This window comes from Drosophila sulfurigaster, chromosome 2R (assembly GCF_023558435.1).
Source record: "Drosophila sulfurigaster albostrigata strain 15112-1811.04 chromosome 2R, ASM2355843v2, whole genome shotgun sequence".
Lineage (NCBI taxonomy): Eukaryota > Metazoa > Arthropoda > Insecta > Diptera > Drosophilidae > Drosophila > Drosophila sulfurigaster.
The window spans coordinates 35,495,723-35,513,152 of record NC_084882.1 but is presented as its reverse complement, the minus strand read 5'-3'; the positions used below and the strand labels follow the sequence as shown (position 1 = coordinate 35,513,152).

The window sequence follows — 17,430 nt, the reverse complement described above, 5'->3', positions numbered from 1 at the left end:
CACCACATCTTCGATGTAATTGTCGACTTTTTTTCTTTCCCCCGAAATTCAAAAAATAGCCAATGCTTGCCTTTTTTTTTGGCCTGATCTAGTTCCGGTTGCTTTGCTCGCCTTGCGTGGGCTTTGTAATCAAATGTGATTGTATTTTATTTGATTGTCTGCTCGTTAAATATTTTGATTGTGCTGCTTCCGCTTTCACTGTCTAAACTGAGCTGATAAAAATCATTCAACTCCCAAGTAAATATAATTATGTATGAATAGGAATATGTAATATTCAGGGAGAACAATATTTGGCTTTAAGATATCCCGCAAAACGAGAAGTTTTCCTCTTAAATTGAACCATTCATAATTTATTCAAATCTTAACGTGCCATTCTTTTCACTTTGACACCCAATAAATTCCAAATCATAACCGTTGCTTATGTTCCACATGTGGAACACATCTTGGCTTAACATTAACAGCAAGAGTCAGTTAACAGTGCTGACTGTTAACAGCGCAGACGCAGCTGGCGCCCAAGTCATCCAGCTACCCGCAGTGCTGCTAGCAATTCAAGGTAAAAAAAGCTATAGCTAGAAAAAAGCGCCAAATTTAGTTGTCATTATCTATTATCAAGTCCTATATGTTTTCCATAAAATGCAGATACGAGAGCAATTAGATTTTATATTTCGTATTTTGGGCACCTTCCAACTAGAATTCCTCTTTTGCATAGCAAAGAAAGAGATAAAGCCACACTATTTTTAAGTGTCTGCCGTTGTTGAACAACATCTGACGGGAAAAAGCTTATTGGGCAGCACTGGCCAAGCAGTTCGCCGTTGACTGTGCTTTCTTTTTAATAAAAAATTTCTTCAGACGCATCGCCGCTTCATTCTTCATTCAGTGCGAGACCGTTAACAGCAGCAGACGCGTCGTCGCAGAAAGCAGCCAAGAGTGCAAAGTGTGTGTGGAAGTTTTAAAATACGAAGACGTGCAAGAGAAATGTAAAACGCTAAAAACCAATAGAAGAAATACAATATTGGAATTTATTGTTGTTAACTGTATAAGTGTTGAAGAGTTGAGTTGAGTGTGTCGAGTTCAACTAAAAAAAGAAAAAGAAAAGTGCCTGGCAAACGAACGAACGAGCGAACGAACGGAGCGAGTGAGAGAGACGTGGAAGGAAAATAAATTTGATTTTGTACGCCGTTGCCATCGGAAATCGCAAAAACGAACGGTAATTGTGCCCTCTCGCTGTGTGCGCACTTTTTTGTTGTGCGCCGAATTAATCAATTAAACTGATCGCTCGCATCGGTCAATCATCAAAACATAAACGTGCGCAAAGGAGACGAAACTATAAATAGAGGCAAATTTATTTGGATATGTAACAATTAGAGAAACTAACAGTTTGGCAAATTGGAAATGCCTGTAATTTCCAATTGGTATTCCATAAAGCACCACGCATAACGGCACGTAGTGCTGGAATTGTGCGAGTGCAAGGAGAGCGACAGATGACGTAGTGTGGCCATGTATGCAAATAGAGCTTTGCCCTTAAAGGATGCGTTTGGCATATTTTCAATATGTGTATATACGTCTCGTATATTTTGAACATTCCAAGGCAAAGGGTATCTGCTAGTCTGTGTAATACGCTTGCAAGATGTTTATTTGTTTTATTTGTCAAGCTTGTCGTCGCTTTTTGTTGTTGATTACGTTGATTGCAACCTTTTTGCTTGCTTTGTTGACACATATTTGAAGAACTTTTTTTTCATCTAGATGATGAGCGTTTGATTGTATTCGTTTCATTTACACACATTAGTTAACTTTTTGCTTAAACTTACGCGATTGACCCAGATTTACAGATGCTCCAGTTGCACATAGACGTGATCTTAATGAATCTGAAAGAGATTTATTTATTTTTTTGTTTCCTAAATCTCATATTGGAGTTGAAGAAAGCCGCTGATCGCGTGTTTCGTTTATGTTTAATTATTTAATACTTGCTAAGGGGCAGTCTATAGTCTGAAGCAGTCTGTGGCACGCCACACAAAGATGTTGCATATGACTGTTGTATAATTGATTAGCAGACGAAGCAAATGAAGTAATGCGCCTGCGGTAAATTCAGGCCGCCCAATCGAGGGCAATTTTAATACTTTAAGCCAAACTGTTAAGCGACCCATTTTATTCTCCATGCCACGCATGGACGCACTCAAATCAATTGCAATCGCGATTGCGACTGCGATTCTATGGCACAAGTTGAGCTGCTTCTGCTTCAGCTTCTGCGCCAAAAAGTCAAGTGACCATAAACAAGCTGCACATGCCGCAAGTGGCAAGCAGCAAGCTGCAACTTGGCGAGTGGCATGCGGCAAGCTTGTTGGCCTAGCTGTGTTTTTTTTTTTTTTTTGGGTGGTATCATGAATGATTCATCTCACTTTTCCAGAGCAGTCGAAATTTGAGGAATTTTGCTAGAAATTGTTGAGCAGCTGAAATTAATTTAATATGAAGTGGAGTGAACGAAAAATTTAAACAGATTTCAGCAACTATTTATGAGTATTTCTGGAAATATTCAAATATGTTGAAAGCAGAGATGAATACACTTTAATGTGTGAAGAAACAACTACTAAATGATTTTGTTAGTATTGTGAATTCGTCATCTCATTTCTCCTACTTTATCGAAAACAGTCGAAATTTGTGGAACTTTTGAAGAAATTGTTGATTAACTTTTCTTTCAATATAAAGTGCAGGGAAATGAAGTTCAAATTTAATAATTTATGGATCTTTTCAAAGATATTAAACACACTTGAATACTCCAACAGTAGAAACAACTGTAATTTCATTCATTTTCGAGAAAAACAAGTTGTAGCTTTTTTGTTGTCCAATTTGTTTCGAGTGAATTCACTTTAAATAGCCGTGACATGAACCATATTATATCCTTGCCACCTGTGAGTGGCACCTCAGTGTCAGTGTCAGTCTCTGCGGCAGCCGCACACAGACACAAACACACACACACACACACACACAGATAGCACTTTCATTTTTTATTTGCGCGTGTCGTGTACGTGTAATTTTGTTTACAACGAAATGTGAACAGCCAAACAGAAACAGTCATTAGCCATTTGTCGAGTGGCGCTTTTTTATTTAACTTAAAGACTTTTATTTCGTTTCATTTCGTTTCGTTGGTGGTTGGCGGTTGGTTGTCTGGGAAGACGATTGACCATCATTATACTAAGTACTGCACAATTTCTGTTTCGCCAACTAATTATGAGCAGCGACATGAACTTTTCTTTAGACAACAACAAACGACAATCGCTATAACCGTTATATAGCATAGTAGTAGTAACAATTTCACCATTTCTTTAGTACAAAATTAAACTAAAAATTTGAAGCACGCACTCGAAGTGTTTGCCGGATTTAGTTAATGGGGTTATGCATTACTGAATGTAAATGAATTTTCATTTGGCGTCGGAATTGGAATTGGAATCGGAATTATAGTGACCGTTACTTTCTTTGATCTAAATGAAAACCGAAAATGATTTTCATACAGCTGTTTTGCTGTTGGGTCAAATTGTGATTTACATTTGCTTTCCCAACAACTGCTTGCTTGCTAAAACTTGCCTTTGAGGCAACCGCAACATCGACCACAAGCCAGCCATAAAGATCATCCTCATGTACAGACATTTGTCCGACTGTCTTTATGCAAATATATGAATGGCCACATTTGAGGCCGAAGCCAAAACCAAAGTCGCAGCCGCAGTCGAAACTCAAGCCGATTACGCACCTTAAAAAGTGAAATTTTGGCATTGTTTTCGTTGCTGTTTCATTTGGCTTTCTGTTTACAAGATTTGATCTTTTTTTCTCTTGTTGTTTCTTCTCAATAATAATAATACATGCAAATTCCATAACTGATGCTTAAGTAGCAGAACATAATTGGCGCAAGCCAAGACAGAGACAGAGAAAGAAATCAAATAGAGATTTGAAGTTGAGCAAAAGTGTGAGTTTACAGCGTGGGTGAGTGGCTCTTCTTCTCTAGAAGCACAGCACACTCAAAACACTTTCTCACAAATGAGTAAGATGGTATTTCATATAATATGGAAACAAGGAAAGTGATTTATGATTATTTATTAAGCATTGGGTAATGCCTTAAATGGGGCGATTAGTCACAAAACTAATAGAAAGAAATGCAAATAGTTAGGTTATTTATTTTATTTCATTTGATGGGAATTTTGGTTGAATTGTGAGTTGAATTTTATGTAAATTTATTTGTTAGCGGACTTATTTATTTGAATTAGAGTAAAAATCAAAATTATATTAAATAATATTCAATTTAGACATGTAAATAGTTGCTGCCATTTATTTTATATTATTGTATGGATTTTTAGCTTCAATTGTGAATTGAATTTAATGTAAAATTGTTTGTTAGTGAATTTCTCTATTTAAAATAGAGTAAACACAAAGTCGAAATAGAATGAAATTCAATTTATTTATTTAACATTGAGTAAAGACAAAAATGAAATGAAATGATAATTAATTTATTATTGACTAAAGGCAAACAAGAAATGAAATTCTAATGCACTTCTTTATATAAAAATAGAGTGAAAAACTCTTAGCTTGACAATTCTCTACAAAGTAAAAGTCAGAGAGTTTAGTTTAATCACTCATTTGAAGCATAATTGATGCGTTGATCAAGCATTATGCTTTCTATACTCGCAACTTTAATCAGTCATGCTCTAATCTTCCGCTTCCCCAAATAAGTTATCGCATTTAAATGCTGACTGAAATGCTGAAAAAAAGTGTAGGATAAAATGTTGTGACAATTCGTTAGCCGGTTTTCATAGTTTCAGCGATTGCGACGCCAGTTGTAAGTAGAGAGTTGTCCACATCCACATTCCATTCAAGAAGAAGGCGATGAAAAGTATCTGAGCCTGGCCTAAAGCCAAGAGACTGTTTGTTCATTGAGCACTCGGCGCCGTACTTGTTGTTGCCCGTTAATCAGGTCAACTTTGAAATTTGAATTTGGTATAAACCAAAGTAGAGTCGGCTCGCTGGGCTTTTGACCTGAGCTCATGCTGAATCCAAATAAAGCGAGATTAGATGCCAACAGAAGCGCGGCACATCAGCTGTAGATCTCACGAAGAACAAAACTAATTTCACTGATTTTCATTACAGTTTCTGTTTTATTTCTGTTTTTTCGTTACTTACCATTCTGGTTTCGCCACTTTGCTGGCGATGCGGCTACTTTGTGTGGTTGCCTGCTGTTGTTGTTGTTGTTGTTGCTGTGTTGTGTGTTTTGTGGTTAAAGTTGAGCATAAAGTCGTTAAACCATAAATATTTCTCTCTTTGAACTGCCTCCTCAGCATGTGTGTGTGCGTCGCTGCCTCTGTCGCAGTCGCAGTCGACGTCGCCGTCAGAAGTTGAGCGAGAAATTTTTGGCTGTCAAAAGTGAAAGTTGTGCAGCTGCAGCCAATGCCGTTGAAAGAAATGTAGAAAAGTGGTAGCCGAGAGTGGAGTTGAGCTGCCCCGCCTGATGAATCAGCTTACTGGCGACAGTTTAAAGTTGAGAGGCGCCTCTCCCTCTCCCTCTCTCTGCCTCTTGGCTACTTTTCAGATTTAAAACTGACTCAACAATCATTAACAATAAAGCCAAAAAATTTTCGTTATTACGTTTTGGCTTTCAAGTTTCGTAGACTCGAATGAAGACTTTGTGCCAAGTCATGATAATTGCAGCGCATTACAAATCGGAAAATCTTGATTCTGCTGCTGTTAATTGTGCTTGGTGTCAAAAGGAAAGTTTTAATTACTCTACTCAACTCAAGTCTGTTTCCCCCCCCAGAGCGATATTATGCAATAATGTGAAATTGTAGCAAAAGTTTTCATTTCATTTAAATGCGCAGAGACAACATAATCATCGCTGTAGTTCGATATCATCGATCGTCGAGAGTCCCAGCTAGAAGTGGGTCAATGCTTGGCCACAGTTCGTTAAACTTTTGGCCACATGCTTCTGCGTACCGAACGAAGCGCGTCCATAACTCTCCGAAAATATTTAAATTTAATTAAATTAGCACTTTCTACACACGTCTTCTTCCATAACTGGACAAACACAGACAGAGAGAGACAGACGAAGTGACACTATCGATGGCTTATATTGAATAATAATTTTTAACAATTAGCACAGCGACCCAAATGCTTAAATTAAGCAACGCAGTTGTACTTTGATATTAATTGCAAGAATCAATGTAAAGTTTGTGTCTTGAGTCTTTCGTTTGCTGCCCTGACAACAGCTCTTGACAACTTGATCTGCCTATATACGATACCTGATGGAATGTAGTTGGGCTCAAGTTTGTGTCTTAAGTCTTTCGTGTTGTTGCCTATAAAACACAAAATGTGCTGCGCTATTGACAGATTGCAAACACACACACACACTCTAACACAATGTTGTCGATGTAGGAAGCAAATGATAAGGAATGTGTTCGTGGCATACTTCTCCTCTGTACTTCTGCAACAAGTTTGTGCCTTAAGTCTTTCGTTTGCCACTAGCAGAAAACTGTTTATTCCTATTGTGGGTGTAAAATGCCATTGCGGAGGCTATAAAGACAGAGTGTTTAAATGGTATTTCCACATTGAAAGCTGCAACAATTGCACTGCAAGTCTGTGCCTTAAGTCTTTTGATTTACACCCTACAGCTGTGAAAATGCAGAAATCTACTCGTGTTGACTGTGTGTTGTGTGCTGTGCTGAGTGGTGTTGATGCTATTGACAGGTTTTTCGTGTTTGTGTATAAAATAAAAACGGTTCTTTGCATACCCTGTAGTTACGCAATGGGGTAGATGGGTGATTAAAGATAACAAAAAATTTTAGAAGCAATTTTGAATCTTGTATATTTTGTACTCTATGGTATGTCGATATAATTTAGTATATTTTGGACACTATGGTACATTTTGAATATATCAGTATATCGATATACCAAATATATATTTCGGTATATTTCAGTATTTTTGTATATTTTATTCAAAATGGGTAGCGGGTGTATTTTAAGTATATGAATATATATTGATATACCAAATGTAGCCTTCGGTATATTTCATTATTTTTGTATATTTTATTCAAAATTGCTAGCGAGTGAATTTTAAATATAGCAGCATATCGATATACCAAATATAGCTTTCGGTATATTTCAGTATTTTTGGTATATTTTATTTAAAATGGGTTGCGAGTATATTTTAGATATAACAGTAAAACATGGGTAACGAGTGTTTTTAACTATCATAGTATACCGATATACCAAATATAGCTTTCAGTATATTCAGTATATTTTATTTAAAATGGGTTGCGTGTATATTTTAGATATAACAGTATATCTATATACCGAAAAAAAGCATTCGTCACATTTTAGTATTTTTTCGGTATATTTTATTTAAATTGTGTAGCGGGTGTCTCACAGTAGACCACATTTGTTTTCATTTTACTTAGACATTCAAAACTGTAGTTATTTATACATATGATACAGGGTATATTTTTGATGTGTCATCTTCGCTTTTATTAGTGTTATTTAGCATACTGATAAAAAAACGAAGCCAAAGTCAAGGCGTTGTCGACAGCATCATCATTGATGCTTGTGCGTAGTGGCGTGCATTACAAAGTTAAACAAGTTTCCTAAATTATGACCCATTTACCCAGATAACCAGCGCAAAGTGGTTGTTGTTGTTGTTGGCATCTGTCAATTTTGTGAGTTATTCGCAATGCAAATACGTATAGCTTTGGCATGTGGATAGATGCTTCCCTCTTGTTGTTGTTGTTGCTGTTGTGGTTGTTGTGGCTGCATTTCTGATTTCGATTAAAGTAACGAGTCGAGAAGAAAAGAAAAGGAAAAAGCAAAAACCCAATTACGAGTATGCCAAGAGCGAAACGGTCTTTAAGAATAATTGATAATTCGTTTGACAATTTAAATGAAAGTTGATTGGTACCTCCAGCAACAACAACAACCACAACAGCAACAACAGCACTTGCACTCACTTGAAAGCAAAATGCGATGCGATGCGATCCGAAGACAGCAATAAAACTCGTCGTCGTCTTAATGGCCATGCAGAGTCATGTGGCATTGCTTGTGGCATTGCCAATTGTTTTGCCACAATTGTGTTTTTTATGCTTTATTGTTGTTATAGCTTTTGAGAGCAGATTTCGATTAATTGCCGCAACATTAACTGCAACACAATAACTACGCTCAATTGATTGATAACTGCTGATAAGACCCTAAAACTAGAGCAAACTTTTATTGCATTACAGTGAGTAAGAAAGTGTTGCTCAAAGCATTCTGACTTCAATTTCAACATTTCCCCTCGTTTCGAATACAGGGTATAAATTAGCCAAGTCTAAACTTAGCGCACAGCATTTGGCAAATTTTCACTTTTCCTTTTATTTGCTTGCTGTTTGGTGTTTTTCTCCTCGCTTCATTTGAAAAGCAAAGCATGCCAATCGTCGTCAATCGTGAATCGTGTATCGGCGCATCGGCAACCAGCAACCTGCAACCTGCGTAAGTGCCAGCACCAAATGTGGCGAGATCTAGTTGCAGTTGCCGAGTTGCTGAGTTGCAAGTCAACACAACAAAAGTCTCAATGCCAAGTCGCAAGTTGTAATCGCAACGGCAGCAACAGCAGCAAAAAAAAGAGGCGTCAACTCGCAACAAATCCAAACAAAACAAACAGCAAAGTCAACAACGACATTGCAGCGAGAGTTGACTGTTAGACAGTGCTGCACAAAAGTATGTGTGCAACAACGGGGATGCCACTGGGAATTGGCTAAGAATGAAGACCAGAAAAACGACCAGCAGGTGTCAGCAAACAGTTGTTAAAGCCAACACATAAAAGTTAGAAGTGTAAATGCAAAGAAGTCATATAGGTTTCTAGCAGATTTTGGTTATTAAGCAGTGCGGTATTATTAATCAATATTATTCCTAAAATATACCAAATTAATATTCAGCCAAAAATGTTGAAATACATCAAATTAACATACCACAACAATACTTATTGATATTGATAATTGATATAGTCATACATTTAAAATATACCATAGCGTGCAGAATATACCAAATTGTCAGCCAAAACAAAATGTTGAAATACCTCAAATTAACATACCACAAAAATACTTATTGATATTGATAATTCGTAAAGTCATACATTTAAAATATACCATAGAGTGCAGAATATACCAAATTGTCAGCCAAAACAACTAATACCAGTAGTAAATAGGCGATTTTCCCCCATACGAAAATATGGGCAGCGGAAATAAAAATAGAGCTGTGTCCTTTTGGCCTATAGATTTGAATATTTTATAATAGAAAAGTGTTACCATTTTTGCAGATTCCAGTAGAGTGTTTACAGTTAAATTGAGTTATAATTAAATGAGCTGTAAAATTATTGGTTATGAATAGCACAAAGATAACAATGAATTAATAAACATATCTGTACACTTTTCACTAATGAATTTCTCTCACCTTTACAGCTATTCGAAATCATCTGTAGTTCAACATGAGAGCAAGTTTCCCTTTCGCCGGGCTGCTCTTGCTGCTGGGCTTCTCTCTTGCCCTCGCTGCGCAGTCATTGGACGAGACAGCCTCAGCTTTGCTGCCGCTGGAGGCACGCAATGCGGATGTCTCGGGGGAGGATGATGTCATCTCCACCAGCTACGTGCTGCCCAATCAGATCTTCAACGATGGCAAACCTTACTACGCACGCCAAGATCCCATCTCTGGGCAACTGGACTTCACAGCCAAGAAGCCGGCTGGCATTGAGCCCGAGGTAAACGAGGTGCTCAACTCCAAGGAGAAGATTGTGTTGAATGGCGGCTCGAGTCCCAACATACACGACTTTCTCAATCTGCCCGTGAAGTATTCCTCGTCGAAGTTCGTCTATCCCCTGGTGTCGAGTTCTTATGCGAATCTGAAGTATCAGGGCAGCAACAAGAACTACGTGACCAACAAGAAACCCACCTCGGTGGCTGCTCCCGTCACGGTGACTGCACCACCCAGGTACAGCGGACACAACGACAACTATTTGCCCGTGACAACCACAAAGCTGACTGCGGTGACACCCACCGAGGCGGGTTACTTCAGCAGCAGTTCAACGAGAGCAACGACGCCACGGACAACGCCAAGCACCACGAGAAGCACCACAACAACAACTACGAGCACCACGCCAAGCACAACTACAGTGCGTTACACGACAACCACGCGACGCACGGCGCCAACTGTGGCAGCCACAACGGCAGTGCCACCGACGCCACGTCAACAGACGACGCGCAAGAAGTTTGTGCCCTTCAAGAAGACGAGTCCCAGCACCACAGCAGCCACCAGCACCACAACAACAACAACCACAATTCCCACAAAGTTGACTAAGCCAACGCTAAGCAGCAGCGATGTCAAGTTCACCACGCATCATCCAACGCCACAAGCTGCCATCTTCCCCACAGAACCTGCAACCACGACCAAGAGATACACTTCGAGCACGACGGCGCCTGTGGTGTTCACAGAGGAGTCCATTACCTCAACAACGCCAAGAATTGAAGGCAACAGAGTGCCGCAGCTGGAACCCGCGGATGTCTATCACACACTGGGACAGAAGATTAACAAGCAGGAACTGGAGCAAGAGCAACAACAACAGCAACAGCTACAGCAGCAACATCAACACCAACAGCAACAACAGCAGCAACATCAACAACAGCTACATCAACAACAGCAGCAAGAGGAGCTTCATTTGCAGCCACCTGCCAAGCCAGCGTTGACTCTGAGCGACATCTTCAACAGCTTGGCTGAGGAGGAAGTTGCCGTGGCCAACAACTATCAGCAGAATCAAGGCTTCGATGCCCAAGGCAATCTGATTGAACCCATAGCGCCTTCACAGCCTTCGCCATTTGCCATGCAACCACAGTACCCACAACATTTGCAGCAGCAGCATCAACAGCAGCCGCAGCAACCACAGCCTCCACAACCTCCTCAACAACCTCCTCAACGTGCCAACCCCAGCCAGCACCCAGCTGAGCCGCAGCTCATCTCGGGAAGCCTGGAGAACTATGGCAACGAGTACGTCTCGTATCAAGTGCAGCAACCGAACATGATGCAGTATCGTCCGATGCCCGGCCAGATCAACAACGTGGTCATCTCACCCGGTCAGCAATCCGCCTCGTTTGTTCTAGGCAGTCAGCAGCAGGTGGGACACGGAAATGTGGAGAAGGAACCACTCTTCAGCAAGGACACAGCTGGCGTGCAATACGGACAGGTGATCAACGAGGACATTGCCAACATTAAGCGTCCCTTCCCCGCCAAGCCAACGCCCCCGAGCAGCCAGCAACAGATGCCCAGTGTGCAGTCGAACTCCAAGTTCCAGCAGACCACCGATGCCACTGTGGTGGGCGTGCCAAGTGGCAGCTATCCTGAGCCGCCGCCAGAGGCACCTACACCTTACCAGCAGCTGCCTTTGATTGGCTCCAATTTGCGAAAGAAGCAACCACCCAAAGTGCTGGACACCATTTCGGCATCCAACAATCAGCTCATCCAGAGCTCTGTGCCCGCTCCCAAGCCAGCTGCCGCTTCACCGCTGCCACAGGACACCCAGGAGCTGCTGGTGTCCACCAACATTCGTTTCCCAGCCAACGACGAAGAGTCCATTGAGCAGTCATCGCCGGGCGTGTTGCCTGGTCCACCAGCTGGTCCCAGCATCAATGGCCATGCACAGCCCTTGAGTCTGCAGCAAATACAACATGCCAACCCCGTGGTCTTCCCCAAGCTCAGCGAGGAACAGCAGGCGGGCAGCGCCAATGTGCAAATTCAACAGCACGAGGTGCTCAACATCAATCAGCACAAGCAGCAATTGGTAAAAGTTCGTCGCAGAAACTCATTCTTGCACCTTAACTAAATTCCTTACTTTTCTTGCAGACATTCCCCGCTCCCGGACAGCCGCAGAGCAATCAGGAACCATCGCCAGCACCCTCGCAGGACATGCAGCCACCGCCACCACGCTACGCTCCTCAGCAACAGTCTCAAGCTGCTCCCGGCAAGCGTCCCTTCTACAAGGAGTTCGATCGCAAGCAGCAACCCCCAACGGGAGGTGCACCAACTGGTCCGCGTCCTAATGTCAATCTACCCAACATTCTGCCTCAATTCCGCCCGAATGCCAAGCTCTCCAATGGCCACAATCCCAATCTGAAGCAGGAGCCAGGCAACATTCGTTTGAACTACAATCCCTCGACTCCGCCACAGTTTGCTCATCGTCGTCAGCCGCTGCAGCAGCAACAGATGCAGAAGCGTTACCCGATGAATCGCATTTCCGAATACGGACCCACAAATCCCGCTCTCGACATCAACAGACGCGTCTATCGCCTGCCTCCCAACGGCGTGCAACGCATGGTGCCCCAGATGAGGGATCGTCTCTACGTTCGTCGTCCCAATCTGCCAGGTCTACCCAATGTGAGCAGTGGCATCAACAACAACGTGCCCAGTGGACCACCTCGCGCTGTCGACGGTTATCCTGTGGAACGTCATGCGCCCGCGCCTGTTGCCGAGGCCTACAAGCTAAACCCTGGAGATCTGGATGACTTCGAGGAGGAGGATCTGGTCATCAACGATCCACCGCAAGCGCCGAACAAGGAACGTCAAACACCGAGCGAGTCCAAGCTGGAGGCGGTTGTCACACTGCAAATGCTGCAGTCGCAGAAGAAACCCGTTAACGGCGACGACACCGGAGCAGGCGAGATTCAGGTGACAGCCGACAATGATCCACAAGAAGTGCTGGCCGGCAGCATCTACGGCGAGGAAGCGATTCCCAGCGAAGCTATTAGAGATCCCTCTGCACCCGCTGTCGAGTACCAAAACACTCCCTTCTCCGTGATACGCGATCAACCCCAAGAACCCATTCTCAAGAACAAGAAACCACAATCGCTGCAACAGCAGACGAAAGTGCAGCAGCAGCAGCTGCCCAAGCAAAAGTTCCCCTACGCAATCGAGAAGCCAGATCCCTCCTACTCCGAACTGCATCCCGCTCAGGCGGCGGCTGCTCCTCAAGTGCCTGGTGTGCTGATTGCGCCGCGCATCATCAACAGCGCCTTCAGCAGCGGCACAGAGGCGCCCATTGCCATCGCCTATACACCAACCGAACCCAATGTGGCCGCCTATCGTCGTCCGCAGGAAGCGCATCCTGCTGCTGAGACGCAAACGGAGCAAGTGTTGAGCAACGATTTTGATTTGCGTGGTCACAACTACGAGAAGAACTTCATGGCGCCGTTCTATCCGAGTGCCAGTCTGGGAGGAGCTCCTAACTTGGGCAGTCCCACGCCCAGCAACTGGAAGATTGTTGGTGGCTCGACGGGAGCGGCAGATCCCTCAATCTACGAAAAGAACAGCATCAATCGCGCCGATGTGGATCAGTCGCCAGAGGAGAAGAAGGAGGTGCAGGAAGCCAGCAATTCCACGGACTTTACAACGGAAAAGCACTTTGAATTGGACAGCTTCCAGCCACAGCTGCAGGGCGGTTTCAAGCCCATCTATCCACCAGACTATTTGGTAAACAAAGACGAGTCCAACGATCAGAGCGATGAGCAAAAGAAGCCCTTGGCTTTGGCTCTCACAGCTGCACAACAACCGCAGACAGCGCAGATCTTAAGCACGGGAGTCATCACTTCCTCTAGCTCCAGTTCGAGTTCGAGTTCGGTGCAATCAACAACTGTTGACAACAGTCGCACTTCATCCTCCACCACAAGCACTACAAATGTGCCGCAGACCACCAAATTGGCCAGCACAACGACGACGACGACGACGTCAAGCACATCGAATGCACCGAGCAGCGCTCCAACTAAGAAGTCCAGCTTTGAAACGAGCCTGGCAGCGTTGCTCTTCGGTGAAGATGACGACTACGAGGATGGCGCAAGGAAAGCCGAAGCAGTAAAGACAGTCACAAAGGAGCAACGAGCTCCGTCGGGGCCGAGGAATGTGGCCAGAATGGGACCGCGTAGTATGCGCAGCTAAGCGAATTTTACTCGTATTATGCTTAGTCGAATTTTAGTTTGTACTTTATCGTATCGTATTGTATTTATTGCAAATTTTCACACACACACACAGAGCTTTTTTACTTACTGACAGTAACTTAAGTCACGCTAGATGCTAGCCAACAATGAATGGACTTTTACCAACAATTCACGACTTTTGCGAGTCCAATTTGAAATACACACATCTGTTGCATTCGATTTCTTATTGGACTCCCGAATCGTCGTTTGTGTATTCAGATCTACGTACAAACCTCTTAAATACATATAACATACATAATAATGCATCGTATGTACTATGCCCACAGTAAACATTAATATTATTTATTTATTTATTATGCAAACAAACTTACACAATAGACGAATACTTAAATAAATTAACCATTTATCTGGTAAAAGTATGTAAAAATAATCCAATTAAGTTGTATTCACTTTTTGGGACGCCACTGTTGGTGTTGACCAACCTGCAGAAGTCGTTGCTGTGAACTCTTGAGGTTTGCTGGCTTATAAAGAAGCCACTGTTGCCTTAGCTCAATTTATACTGAGTAGACAATTGTGTTGTTCATATTAACTTGTGTCATTATAAATCTTTCTAAATATTTCTCTTCATATTTGACTCATGAAATAGGAGTCTCAACAATATAAACAAGTAAGAAAGTTACAGTCGAGTGTGCTCGACTGTGAGATACCCGCTACCCATTTTGAATAAAGGCAAAATATTGCGGTATCATTTTCAAAATATACCGAAAATACTAAAAAAAATACTAAAAATATACCAAATGGTATATTTGGTATATCGATATAGTACACCATTCAAAATATACCATAAACGTCGCAATGTGCCAGATTGTCGGCCAAAGCAACTCAGACCCCTAGTAAGTAGGCGTTTTTCCCATACAAAAGTATTTCCTTAATAACTTCCACAATTTTTATCTGATCGCAACCAAATTTTCAGGAATCATAACTATTACAGTAGTTATTGTATATACCAAAATTCGTAGCTCTAGCTTTAAAATTACACTTGTTATTCGATTTTTTTGATTTGCGGGGGCGGAAGTGGGCGTGGCAAAAATTTGAAACAAACTTGATCTGCGTGCAAACATAACAAATGCTGTCGAAAAAAAATTATAGCTCTATCTCTTATAGTCTCTGAGATCTAGGTGTTCATACGGACGGACGGACGGACGGACAGACGGACAGACGGACATGGCTATATCGTCTCAGCTGTTGACGCTGATCAAGAATATATATACTTTATAGGGTCGGAGATGCCTCCTTCTACCTGTTACATACATTTCCTGCCGGCACAAAGTTATAATACCCTTCTACCCTATGGGTAGCGGGTATAAAAAGTGTGTTTCATCGATGCATTATGTATCTAGCAAATATGTTGCATACTTTTAGGATTATCCAAAAAGTGTATTAAACAGAGTAAAGTCAATCATAACACAGTAAAATCCAGGCATATCCTGGCAGGATTTTGTTGAGTGGTATCTTAAATAAGTTGAATATTTTATAAACACGAATCATTTATTATCTCGAAATTTGTAAACGAAACAATGTATAAATTGCTTAACCAATCGAAATAGTTTTATCTAAAAAATGTTGCATACTTTCAGGCTGAATACAAACTGTATGAATAAATAACATTCAATTACATACTTACCTTTTTAGAAAATATGTATTAAAAATATAATTATATTTCAAATACCTTTAAATATTTTACATAGGGTGAATAAAGTTTACACTGAGATATTTTTATTTCGCTTTCCCACAGCGAAAGAAGGGAAATTGTCATGCGTAAAACAGGTGACACAATCCTCACAGTCCTAAGATTGCGATTAATTAAGTAATTTGTTCAGCTGTCAAGGATCCCATGCACGCACTTCGCCTAGAAGTCTATAAAAACCCAACATCCAGTTCATAATGTCAAACAGTCGTATAGATTTCTCAGAATGTCGCCAAGTGAAAGTTTTCTGCAAATTATGCGCTTTGTGCGCTTCGTGAAAAGATGTCTGGGAGTCGATGTCTATGATAAGGATTATCACATCAACATTTTCACGGCAATGTGTGTCTTAGCTTGTTTTATGTATGGCGGATTCACACTCAACACCGCGATTCTAGAAAGGCATTCGATATTCGCTTTCCAGTCTCTGGTCATGAGTGGTCTTCTGGTGCAAGGTGTCAACAAGCTGTTTGTGCTTGTCTATAATGCTCGCGATCTCTACGAATTGAATCAGAGTGTTCTTAAAATCTATCTCGATTATGAAAATCATTCGGATCCCAGATTTGCCAAGAATCTGCAGGAGAATTGCGACAGATTGCGACGCGCTCTAATTGTTGTATTCATTTCTTATTACATTGCCATCGGTGGCATGATTATCTTGCCCCTCACGGTCAATATGTTCACAGGGGATAATCACTTGATCATGCAGTTTTATGTTCCCGGCATTGATCACACGACTCAGTCGGGATTTTGGCTATTGCAAGTCATTCATGTATTTGTGCTGAATGTTGGCGGAGCGGGAATGTTTGCTGGCGATTTGGTTATCCTCGTGCATCTGATACAGGCATATATATTCAGGGATATACTGCGTCTCAAGATCGACATATTCAACACGTTTGTCGAGGAGCCTGGCAAGCAATCTGATTCGGATATACAGAAAGGACTTGTCGACATGATGCAGTTTCATCAGCTCTACTTGAGGTAAGAGTAAAGTTGAAGAAAGAACTCTAAGATTCAAGAAGTAAAACATACCTTTAATAATAATATTTCATTTGAATTTGAGAAAACCTTGACTCATGTTATGATATTATGTTATCATCAGCATTTGTTTCATCTATATGTCAGGTAGTGGATTTTTCAATTGGCCTGTTATATCAATTAAAAACTGTTATATCCAACATCACCATTCTACGATATTAAGTCACTTATGAGAGGTGCTCACGTTAAACACTCAATCAATATCCACATATGTATGTTATCATCATTCTCAATACTTTATATTCCAACAGTTTTATCGCTCGCTGCAACGATCTCTTCTACTCGATTGTGTCCGTCCAAGTTATCTCAGCAGCTGGTTGCTTTATTCTGACCATGTTTGTGCTCCTTACCAGCGTTTGGCCTGGTGGCTGGGCTTATGCAGTTGGTTTGGCATCAAATTTATATATTTATTGCGTACTCGGTACTTTGGTTGAAAATTGTGTAAGTAAACAGTATAAATTTCCGACTTTTCATTTAATCTATTATCGTATTCATAAAGAACGACGATCTCATTTATGAAGTCTACAACATATCTTTCTACAATCTGAATGCTCGTCAGCAACGTCAAGTTTTATTCATGTTGTGCAAAACTCAAAGCACTGACATGATTCAGTTACTGGGCGTTATGCCTTTGGCTGTGAGCACAGCTCTTCAGGTTAGCTATGTTCTTAATTAAAA

At 41.5% G+C, this 17,430-nt stretch overlaps 2 protein-coding genes across 2 annotated transcripts; both read left to right on the top strand.

Moving 5' to 3' along the window:
* The first annotated feature begins 181 nt into the window (after positions 1-181).
* Positions 182-14,394, top strand: LOC133836049 (uncharacterized). Its single transcript, XM_062266332.1, has 4 exons — positions 182-553; positions 710-1,207; positions 9,459-11,824; positions 11,887-14,394. Exons 3-4 carry the CDS (start codon positions 9,485-9,487, stop codon positions 13,969-13,971), a joined length of 4,425 nt encoding a protein of 1,474 aa, XP_062122316.1. The 5' UTR covers positions 182-553; positions 710-1,207; positions 9,459-9,484; the 3' UTR covers positions 13,972-14,394.
* A 1,549-nt stretch (positions 14,395-15,943) lies between these two features.
* Positions 15,944-17,428, top strand: LOC133836834 (odorant receptor 67d-like). Its single transcript, XM_062267421.1, has 3 exons — positions 15,944-16,695; positions 17,004-17,193; positions 17,252-17,428. The coding sequence occupies exons 1-3, from the start codon at positions 15,944-15,946 to the stop codon at positions 17,426-17,428; spliced, it is 1,119 nt and encodes a 372-aa protein (XP_062123405.1).
* Positions 17,429-17,430: the final 2 nt, after the last annotated feature.

Coding starts and splice junctions, on each gene's coding strand:
- LOC133836049 (XM_062266332.1), top strand. CDS start 9,485: ATGAGAGCAAGTTTCCCTTTCGCCGGGCTGCTCTTGCTGCTGGGCTTC. Junction 11,825..11,886: donor ATCAGCACAAGCAGCAATTG/GTAAAAGTTCGT, acceptor CTTTTCTTGCAG/ACATTCCCCGCTCCCGGACA.
- LOC133836834 (XM_062267421.1), top strand. CDS start 15,944: ATGTCGCCAAGTGAAAGTTTTCTGCAAATTATGCGCTTTGTGCGCTTC. Junction 16,696..17,003: donor TTTCATCAGCTCTACTTGAG/GTAAGAGTAAAG, acceptor ATATTCCAACAG/TTTTATCGCTCGCTGCAACG. Junction 17,194..17,251: donor GTACTTTGGTTGAAAATTGT/GTAAGTAAACAG, acceptor GTATTCATAAAG/AACGACGATCTCATTTATGA.